General features: G+C 45.9%; 1 protein-coding gene across 1 annotated transcript; it reads right to left on the bottom strand.

The window, feature by feature from the left end:
- Positions 1-565: 565 nt before the first annotated feature.
- On the bottom strand, positions 566-7,429 carry POU3F2 (POU class 3 homeobox 2). The gene has a single exon (XM_058307171.2). The coding sequence runs from the start codon at positions 7,270-7,272 to the stop codon at positions 5,944-5,946; it is 1,329 nt and encodes a 442-aa protein (XP_058163154.1). The 5' UTR covers positions 7,273-7,429; the 3' UTR covers positions 566-5,943.
- Positions 7,430-8,018: the final 589 nt, after the last annotated feature.

Genomic DNA, 8,018 nt, shown 5'->3' with positions numbered 1-8,018 from the left:
TTATCCACAGGGATTTGCCCGAACCTTATAAAGCCCAGTGATTTACAACGGCTAATTTGTGTTAACAAACTCACAAGAAACTTTTCTCTTTTTCCCACTCTCCTGCCAAACTCTATGGCCATATTTTTTGGTGTGTGGGTTTTCTTTTCTTTTTAAACAACGAACCCAGAGGAATCATTAGTGGGAGGAAAATTATATGCTCCAAATCAAAAAGGATGCTGATTCAAATTTACTCCACCGCGAGATTTCCTACTGCCATCATTCCGCACACCAAGAGTTAATCGTATACAATTTATAACAATTAAAGTCCCCTCCATATTGCTCAGGTGGGGTCCTAATGCTTCCCTGTCTTTCTAAAATCTGTGACAAGTGCGTCGTTTGTGGGGCATGTATTTCCTTCTCTCTTCTGGATGACAGCTCCCGGTTCTGGGAGCGGAGAGCAGTTTGCCGCCAGCTACAGGCCACTCCAGGCCCAGGCTCTTGGTGCACACTGCATATGGAAGTCCCCCCCCTCCCCCAAATCCCAGACAAAGAGCTATAAAAACTCAGAAAGACGTGGAAGGAATAAACTTTAAGATATAGATGCACTTTTACTGGTGTATTAAATAACATTTCAGGCATTTTTTAAAAAGTACTAACACATCTTAATGTTATCAACAACCAGAATTCTAGGAACAATAAGGAGGCTAGGGTTGTTTTGATGGGATATGATATTGTTTCCAAAATCTCTAACAGCTAAGCCAAACAGAGTTGTTATTTGGGTAAAGGGAAGGTACTATATGATAAAGTTAATTAACTTTAAAAAAATACAGGAGGGAACAAATTTCCTAGCTTTCCATCAAACACCAGAACAATGTGAAAATATCGTGATTGTTTCTTTATCTCTATAAACAAGCAAAGCCTTAAAGAAAACGAAAAAGTCATTTTCTGGTGCTTCCATAGTGCACCTCTAGGTAAGGGGGCATTGAAATAACACTGGTCTAAGTTCTGCAAATGTGGGTCAGTTGATTCCATGATTTGCTAGCTGGGTGGCAGGCCCCTGCCACTTTTGCATTGTTCCCCATCCCAAATAAAGTGGTGGGAAGAGGTATCATGTAATACCCTATTGTAGAGGCCATACCTTATTTTAAAAAGTTAACTTTCCTGAATAGGGAAACTATATCAAACAGGTGTATATCCCACTAAGTCATATTGTCAAGAAGCTAGTACTTCAAGATGCATCTCTTTCTTTTATTTTAAATAAGCATAGTTCTTTTTGCTTTACTCACTGAAATATATGAGCAGACCCAAAGAAACACTTTTACTTTTGACCCTCACTTCACCACCCTTTCGTTTTCTGGACAAGCGCCATTCTTTACCGCATTCTTTAAGAGACATGCCTGAGAATTCAATAGAACCTAGAAGAGAGTTCTATGAACTGACGAAAAATCAACAAAGACATAGCACAGAGACCAATGATTTAAAAAAATTTTTTTTTCTCTCACCCAGCTCCCCAGGACTACACAAACTGCTTCAGAAAGAAGGCAAATGAAAGGCGATGAATGCAGCACATAGACATACATGTACAGGTACCAATGCACCCAAGGACCTTATTTTTCCATTGTTGCTGTTACAGCTTTTTCAAAGTTGCTTTTGGAGAAATAGAAAGATGAGTGCCTTTCTCACAGCCATTACACCAGAAAATTTGCCAACCAGTGTGCGGTCTGGTAGGAGCAGGAAGGGAAGGAGAAAAGAGTGCTTTTGTTGTTGCCATCTGAAATATAAAGGTGTTTACTTCATGGGAACCAAGAGTGTTTAGAAGTGAAGTGCCACACATACTATTATTTGTGGCCATTCCCTTCATCTGACCTTCACATAACTCTTTTGCTCATGATCATCTCTCCCCATCTCATGTCATAAATTTTTAAAGGGTCATATTTGGAGGTATCACAGGAGCTCGTTCAGGATGGTCATATTCTATATTATTGTCTTTAGGGGAAAGAAAGGGTTTGTCTTGTTGGCTACCCAACATCTTACAGAAGACGGGCTGCACAAATTTCTGTCGGTGGCAGTGATGGTGTTTTTCACCTTTGCGTGCAATACATTCCCCAAACAGGCACTGAAGCTGCCTCAGTAGCCCTAGGATCTGAACGGCAAGCATGGCGTGTCCGCTTAACACGTGATGGTTTCCAGTCAGTAGCCCCTGTGGCTAAGAACAAAAACGCCTTCGCAAGGTCCACTAAAATGCCCTGCAGAGGGCAGATGCTGCTTGTTTTCTGCCTACAATGGTGTAGGATATTGACCCAGAACTCAAATCTATACCCAGCTTAAACATTTTACCCATCAGCATGTCTGCGGTCACAAAACACTTCTTCTTTCTGTCACTCCTCGTCCAGGCTATTGATAAGATCATTTGGCTAAATCTGTTTGGGACCCGTGTAGTATTGACTAGGAGTTAGAAAAGATGATCAGATATAATAAGCCCAGGAACTACCTTTCAAAATAGATATTTTTACTTTTTAAACCAGTATACCAAGGAGGTCTTTAAACATATCAGCAAACTTGTAAACGAACCCAAAACTGCTTGGCTCTCTCACTAACCTTAGAACTGATTTTGGTAAATGTAGTGCTCCATCTAAGAGTGCCTGAAATTATCTGTTATTAGCATCACGGCTTGGGGCTCTCCCACATGTCCCCTTTTTTTCTTGTTTTAGGGCCTGATTGTTTGCCTGATGAGAAATAGACAATCGTATAAATTACTGCTAAATCCATCTTTTTCTGTAAACTTACCAGGAATAATATGTAGGACCCATTTCTGAGCACTTAGTAAGCATACATATTGTATGTTATAACGGTTATTCTTTTATTGAAAGATATCTGTTCATTATTTAAAATAATAATAATCCCCTTAACTAACCCCTGCCTTTCTGTACATCCCAAATTATGTGAGGATATGCAAGTAGAAATCAAAATCCACCTAGTTCCCATTGATGCTTCCTCCCAAAATTCACATTTGGATAAACTGACGCTAATCTGGAAAGAATATGCAGATAAATTTGCATATATTTAAAGGGAACAAACGTCCCTTTGTCAGACCATCAAATGGCAAACCGAAGCTCAAAGCCAATGACCATTTTGATTTACTGATACAGATGTAGGACTGAAAGATTTGGGGATGATAGAAAAGTAAATCAGAACAGCACTCTCTATTTTTAAAAGCGTCTGAAAGTTACAAACATGAAACCTGGCAGTATATGCTTAAAATTTATTCCAAAACTTATGAAGTATATAAAGGAAGGGGAATGCATTACACACAACTCAACTCAGTCAGTATAAGGTCTAGGGTTTTTTCTCCCCTCTTTAGAATGTGGCACTATCTTTAAAAATAAAATAAAGATTTCAATAATTAGAACAAACTATGAAGGTATTGTGCATTTCTGTTTTATGTAGATAATAAAATATTACTTTAACATAAATATATAAGGATCTCTGCGTTTTTATTTTTCCCCACAAGCACAACCAAATGTACCAAAACAAATTATTTTTAAAGAGACTGAACAAAAAAATTACATCCCATATAGATTTTGCTCACCTAATCATTTAAAGCTACAGAAAAACAGTTTCCAGAACCTTTTTGCTTTAAAAGAAATAAATATACATTGAGGCAGGCCACTTAAAAATGATATGAAAATATTTCCCTGGGTAGCATTAAAAAAAAAGAAAAATAGACAAAGAAACATTTAAACTATTTCTGCATTTCAAAAGACAGATATTAAACATATATACATAGTGGTAAGGTTCAGTGGTAACTTTCTTCTTAGTAAACCTATGAGAGTTAGAGGAGTTTTACACACATCCCCTGAACTCCAGCTTTTGACCTTACCCACTTGGTAATAAGTATCTGAAAATTCATTTCCTCCTTTTACCATTGGCTATTTGCCCTGCTCTGGATTGCTTCACTAAGGGCCAATCCCCACACCTCAGGAATAAGCAGCGTGATTCACCCTGAAGCAGCTCGGTGCTCATCTCCTTGTGACATTCGTTGGGGGAAATGAAATAAAGGCAAATAAATATGCCCATTATAAGTCACCATTATCTTGCAAAAACATAGAAAATGAAACAAACACAGGTGTTTGAAAAGACGATATAAAACATATTCCTAAAACCCTAACTACAGAGTGCACTGCTATTCTGAAGCAGAACCATAATTTCATAGTAGAGTTTAATTTTTTAAAATAAAAAAATTTGTCTAATACCTAACCAGAAAATAAAGCCCCCAAACTTTTAAGATTAATAAAAAGTGTTTTCCCTTCTAGTGCCCTTTTGTGCTGACGATTTAGAAATGTTTTTTAGCTGATCACAGTTTAATGGTATTTATTTTCAATAGTTACCAGGTTTTTCCCCCTAGATTTCCCAGTAGAGTCTTTTGTTTTGGGAGTTAGCCATTTTCCATCAAGATAAGGTGAAAAACGCACTTAAAACTATTAACAAAGGGGAGAGAAAGAAGGATTGAAAATAGCAATTTTTTCACTTGATTTGGCTTCTTAGAGAAGGAGGGAAGAAAAAAAGCTGTTCAAGTCAAACTGGTATTTTCTGCAATAAATTTTGTGGGACTCTAATATGATTTGAAAAACAAATGAGCTAGCAAAGACAAAATCTGTCTACTCAGTGGAGATATTCTATGTATGCATGTGGTAGTTGTGTGCTAAGAAACACAGTCTGTATACACCATTAAGTTTCTGGGCTATTTTCTTTATGTTAAAATAAAAAGGCTATTTGAGGAACAAAGTTTAATAGCTGCTATCAGCACAAATAATTCCTCATAATCAAGTTATTAGAACTGAAGACAAAGAACTATAAAGGGGAGCCTGAAGATTTATATTTTTCTAGTTCCTTCAAAGTGCCACTTTCTTTCTGTTGGACAACTCTGGAAATATATTTAACCTCCACATTTCCGCTAAGCTCTTTCACAATGGGCCCGCCTGATAAAATGAAGCAATCAGTCACTCACTATTGATTTTTGTTTTTCTCTCCTCCATAATCTCCCCTCAAAACACTGCATGAAAATGAAGTTTACTTCGTGGCTGGTAGTATAACCAATACTTGATGCTCATTTTTATATTCCGAACTGGATTCTTGCCTCAGATCAAGTGGGTACACCATGTACATGTCTTGAGAGCAGAAAAGTATTTTGCGTGAAGCCAATCGTTTTGCTTTAGTAAAATGAGCAAATAAAAGGTTATACCAATGTAAGGTGGGAATGAAAGAAATCAAAGTTCACAAACAGGAAGAACAAGGGGCAATGCAAGAGCCTTAGGAATGGAGTGCGGCCAAGAGCTGAATAAAACGAAACAAAACAAAAACAATGCCATTTCAAAATTAACGGCAGGGAGAAAGAAGAAAATACGTTCATGAATTTGTTCTTGTAAACCTCAATTTTCTTGCAGTGCAAATTTATGTGGTTAAAATTTGCCTACATCAAAGAATGTGTGTATTTTTTCCTCTCTGCTGATGGGGATCCACATGAAATAAACACAGCAGCGTGTGCCAACTCCGGGCATCAGGAAGCTGCGTTGTGTGTTTATCACGGTTTGGTGGATTTTTTTTTTCTTTTTGGTAATTTGTTTAGTTTTGCCAGGTATTTATTTCGGTGCTTGTCATCTCTCTTTCTCTCTCTCTATCACACACTCTCCCCTCATTCTTTCCATGAGATACTCCACTCCATTGCCTGGGTACTCTCCTGTAAAGGTCAAAACACATCATTACACCTGCTACCGTTTAAAGGATAGTCCAGTGCCTTAGTTGCTTTTCTTTTTTTCCTCAGTTTTTTTCTTTATAAGGGAAGGGGAAATAATTAAAAATAAAAGAACAATCAGAAGTTAGAGAGGGAACAAGGGGGCTGGAAAGGGGCCACCGACAGAAGGGGAGGGGAGCCCCGCGCTCTGCCCCTCCCCCCGCTCGAGTTCACTGGACGGGCGTCTGCACCCCGTGGTGTGGTGGCGTGTCCCTACTCCCCCCGTACACATCCTCGGCGCCCGGTAGAGTCCCTCCGGGAGGGGTCATCCTTTTCTCTTTCTGTCTCCTGTTACAAAACCAAACTCTCACCACCTCCTTCTCCAGCTGTAAGCTGTCCGCGAGGGAGGTGATCTCCTGGGCCGAGGGCTTGGGGCATTTGAGGAAATGGCTCTCCAGAGCCCCCTTGACGCTCACCTCGATGGAGGTCCTCTTTTTCCGCTTGCGCCCCTGCGCTGCGATCTTGTCTATGCTCGTGGGGCTGCCCGAGGACGAGTCCGCCTCCTCCAACCACTTGTTCAACAAAGGCTTCAGCTTGCACATGTTCTTGAAGCTCAGCTGCAGGGCCTCAAACCTGCAGATGGTGGTCTGCGAGAACACGTTGCCGTACAGGGTGCCCAGCGCCAGCCCCACGTCTGCTTGGGTAAATCCCAGTTTGATCCGCCGCTGTTTGAACTGCTTTGCGAACTGCTCCAGGTCGTCCGAGGTCGGCGTGTCCTCGTCCGAGTGCGGGTCGTGATGCGCGCCGGGGTGGCCCGGCGGGCCCTGCGGGGGCGGCGGCGGCGGCGGCTGGTGCGGGTGCGAGTGCGGGTGCGGGTGGTGATCGGCGTGGTGCGGCTCGTCGTGCGCGTCCCGCAGGCCGTGGTGGTGCAGCCCCGCCGGCTGCCCGCCGGCGCCCAGCATGCCGTTCACGGTGAAGCTGGGCTGCGAGTAGAGCAAGCCGCCGTTGGACGCTCCCATGGAGGGCGGGAGGTGCGCTGCGGCCGCCGCGCTCCGCCATGCCCCGGGCCCCGGGTGGTGGTTGGCGGCGTGGTGCACCAGATGCGGCGGCCGCGGCTGCTGCTGCTGCTGCTGCTGCTGCTGCTGCTGTTGCTGCTGCTGCTGCTGCTGCTGCTGGTGTTGCTGCTGCAGGGCGCCTGGCCCGTGCAGCTCGTCGCCGCGGCCGCCCTGCTGCACCACCACCGAGGGCTTGATGTCCGGCTGGCCCAGGGGGCTGGTGGACCACGGGGAGCCGTCGCCGCCGCCCCCGCCGCCGCCCCCGCCCCCGCCGCCGCCGCCACCTCCCCCGCCGCCGCCGCCGTGGGACAGCGCGGTGATCCACTGGTGAGCGTGGCTGAGCGGGTGCCCGTTGCTCTGCAGCGCGCCGTAGTCGCCCTGCACCAGGCTCTGCGCCTCGCGGTAGCCCCCCGCGCCCTGCTGCATGCCGCCGGGCGGCTCGGCGTGCACGATGGAGGCGCTGGAGGTGAGCAGGCTGTAGTGGTTAGACGCTGCGGTCGCCATGACTCTCGGAGCCGGACTGAGCGCGCTGGTTAAAGGAGCCGCGCATTTGACAGTTACTTTTTCGCCTCCGGCTCCCTCTTCTCGCTCGCTCCCTTTCTCTCTCCTCTCTCTCTCTATCCCAGCGGGCAGCTCCGACGCCCGCTCCGACGCCTTCTGTTGCCGCTCCTGCTATTGCCGCCGCCTCCCGCCCGCCCGCTCCTGCTCTCTTTCTCCTCCTCTCCCTCCTTCTTGCTCTCGCTCACTCTCCGACTCGCTCCGCGCTCCCCCCTCTCCCAGCTCTCTCCAGCTCTCTCCCGCTCTCTTGGCAGCTCCGGCTCGCAGCGGCACGCGCCTGGGCCCCGCCCCCTCCGCCCCCTCCCATTGGCTCCGCGCCCTTTGATTTACGTGGATACCGCTAGCAACCTCCCAGGCCCGCGCCACTGATTGGTGCAGAGCTGGCCCCCTCCCTCTCCCTCTGAGCTCGGAGTCCTCCTTGTCCTCCTCCTCCGGGTCCCCCCTCGCCTCGCGATTCAGAGTCTCAATCCTCACTCCCCCGTCTTCTCCCCCGCCCCCGGCCTCCTCCGCCCCTCTAAGATGGGCCCCGCCCCCATCTGTCTCCCTGGCAGAGAAACCCGGCAGGGGGACGGCCCCAGCGCTCTTATCGACTATTGCCACTTGGAAGATTTGGATTTGGGGGCGGGGGGGGGGGGGGGATCGGGAGGGTCCAGCTTCTTCTCTCAATAGGGTGGGGGGGGGGCGGAGGGAGG

Source organism: Dasypus novemcinctus, chromosome 11, assembly GCF_030445035.2.
Source record: "Dasypus novemcinctus isolate mDasNov1 chromosome 11, mDasNov1.1.hap2, whole genome shotgun sequence".
NCBI classification, from domain to species: domain Eukaryota; kingdom Metazoa; phylum Chordata; class Mammalia; order Cingulata; family Dasypodidae; genus Dasypus; species Dasypus novemcinctus.
Note: the sequence above shows the minus strand (reverse complement) of the source record. Positions and strands in the feature narration are given on the sequence as shown.

Bases quoted from the DNA above. Each gene is read 5' to 3' on its own strand.
- POU3F2 (XM_058307171.2), bottom strand. From the start codon at position 7,272: ATGGCGACCGCAGCGTCTAACCACTACAGCCTGCTCACCTCCAGCGCC.